The 2500-nt window shown below is 21.4% G+C and overlaps 1 protein-coding gene across 1 annotated transcript in view; it reads left to right on the top strand.

Annotated features, from left to right (window-relative positions):
- The window catches only part of PRSY57_1117100 (hypothetical protein), a gene marked incomplete at both ends in the record, with an annotated part of 4074 nt that extends 1593 nt beyond the window's left edge, over window positions 1-2481 (top strand). The window contains 10 exons of the mRNA XM_020114943.1: window positions 1-47; window positions 134-216; window positions 358-412; window positions 518-646; window positions 811-915; window positions 1132-1503; window positions 1612-1659; window positions 1803-1955; window positions 2203-2294; window positions 2428-2481. The exon at window positions 1-47 is cut by the window's left edge and continues 50 nt beyond it. Of these exons, the coding sequence (XP_019970312.1) occupies window positions 1-47; window positions 134-216; window positions 358-412; window positions 518-646; window positions 811-915; window positions 1132-1503; window positions 1612-1659; window positions 1803-1955; window positions 2203-2294; window positions 2428-2481 (1138 nt within the window). The remainder of the gene's footprint in view (window positions 48-133; window positions 217-357; window positions 413-517; window positions 647-810; window positions 916-1131; window positions 1504-1611; window positions 1660-1802; window positions 1956-2202; window positions 2295-2427) is intronic.
- Between the last annotated feature and the right edge of the window lie 19 nt (window positions 2482-2500).

The raw sequence follows: 2500 nt of genomic DNA, 5'->3' as shown, positions 1-2500 counted from the left end.
ATAAAATAGCCCTAGAAAATATTGTGTCGTGTTGTGAAAAAATTGGGGTAATAATAAATGCATACATATATATAATATGTATATATATATATATATATATATTTTTTTTTTTTTTCTTTCCCAAAAATTGTAGGGTGACAAGATTATTTTAATGGATGGAATAAAATCAGCTCGGGCACAAGCGGACATGTCAATTGCAAATGATATAAAAAATAAGTAATAAAATATATAGAAGAAAGAAAAAAAAAAAAAAAAAAAAAAATTCATTACAAATATATATAATAAGATATATGTATAAAGTTATATTATTTTGTCTTTGTACTATATTTATTATAATATTTCTACTTTCTTTAAAAGGATCAAAATTGAGGAATTGGAAATGAACATTAGTTATTGTGAACAGCAAATAAACGTAAGAGAAAATTAATAAATTGCTACAAATACATTTTTATATTCATGTACAACAAAATTTATTTTATTTATTTATTTATTTATTATTATTTATATATATATAAAGTATCTGAAGGATGATTTGGATTTTAAAATGGAAGAATTAAGAAATACCACTTTATACTCTGAGGAGGTTAAAAATGAAGCGTCTTACTTTAAACAAGAGCTCTCCAAGAATAATGACCTACTATTAGAGGTATAAAAAAAATATTTCTATATATATATATGATGTATCACTTTTGTGAGTCTTTTAATTAAAATGATTTGTTCGTGGTATTCATATTATAAATACGTTTCATGTTTTGGCCCAATATGTATAATATATATATATATTTATTTTTTTTTTTTTTCTTAAATAAGGTTATGGAACATTTTCATCAAATGATTAACAACGTAGATGAATTCATTTATAAAAACAAGGACAAGAATGAACTTATAACATATATGAATAAAAAGAAGAAAAAGGTAAAAAAAAAAAAAAATAAAATAAAAAATGTGTATTAAAAATAACATAAATAATGAAAACGAAAGTTAAAATTGTATTTTAAATTTATTGAAGTGTATACATATATATGTATATATATATATATATATATATATATATATATATATATATATATATTTTTTTTGTGGTTTCATTTGATCGTATTGTCTTATTTTTATTTATTTGTATATACATAGTATGGAGATATTACCAAGAAGATATCCGAGAAAAATAAGGAGCTAAATTTGAAAGCGAAAAATTTTGTTCCGTACAATTTTTCCATGGGTACAGAATTGAAGAAGCATGAGGAATATTTGAAAATTCAAATGGATGAAATGAAGAAAAAGGAAGAGGAAGAAAAAAGAAAAAGGAAAGAAGAAGAGGAGGAGGAAGAACAACAAAAAAGGAAAGAGGAAGAAGAGAAGATAGAGAAAAAAAAGAAAGAGGAAGAGGAGGAAAAGAGAAAGAAGGAAGAACAAGAATTATTAGAAGAAAAGGATATAAAAAATAATGCAACTTTTGAAGAAAAAAAAATAAGACTAGTGAAAGAATTAATGAAAGAAGTTAATGTAAGCAGTAAAAAAAATAATAAAATAATATGTATGTATGCTATAATGGGTGGTAAAAAATATATATATATATATATATATATATTATTTGTATGTATAATTATGTAGGAGGAGACGTTAAGTTTGGAGAAATGTGTAGATATCATATACAAAGCGGTAATAAATACATTAAAAATATATTAAGACTTTTTATATAATTTTATCTTTGTTTTGTACGTGTGTTGCTTATTTTTATAACCACACAAATTGTGCCATTATAAAAAATATTTTATTTTTTTTCCTACTTTTGAAATATGCAGAATTTACCATTAACTCAAAATAAATTAAATAAATTAAAAAATATGGGAGATATAAAAAAAGACGAATTAGTTACTTTTGTAAAGACGCTAATGTTGAATGAACAGGAAGCTTTTGAAAACATGAAAACTTTTTTCGAAATATGGGATATAATGGTAAGACGAAAAAAAAAAGAAAAAAAGAAAAAATAAAATAAAATAATATAATATAATATAATAAAAAAATAAAACAAAATAAATAAATAATAAAACGATATAATGATTAAAGAGTAATGTGGAATTTTTTTTTTTTTTTTGTATGAATTTTAATTTTATATGTGACTTATATGGGAGAATATTTTATACATGTCTCTATATATTTAAATTTCCTTCTTTCTTTTCTTTTTTTCCAACATTATTATAGAAAACGGGTTATATGCATAAGAATCTCATCATATCTATTTTGAAACAATTTGGAGATAATTTAACAGAAGAGGAATCAAATTATATACAGCAGTACAAACAAACAAACAAACAAACAAACAAAATAAATAAATAATAAAATAAAATTAAGTATATATATTTATATATAACCATGATTCTTTTATGAAAACATGAATTTAATATTTATTTTTTTTTTTTTTTTCAGGGAACTAAACCAAATGAGCGAGTCTAATATATCTTATGTGAAACTGCTCAAAAAGTAAGAATTGTGCATATAG

This window comes from Plasmodium reichenowi, chromosome 11 (assembly GCF_001601855.1).
Source record: "Plasmodium reichenowi strain SY57 chromosome 11, whole genome shotgun sequence".
In the NCBI taxonomy this organism is placed as follows: Eukaryota; Apicomplexa; class Aconoidasida; order Haemosporida; family Plasmodiidae; genus Plasmodium; species Plasmodium reichenowi.
The sequence above is the reverse complement of the archived record's forward strand: the minus strand, read 5'-3'. Positions and strand labels throughout refer to the sequence as shown.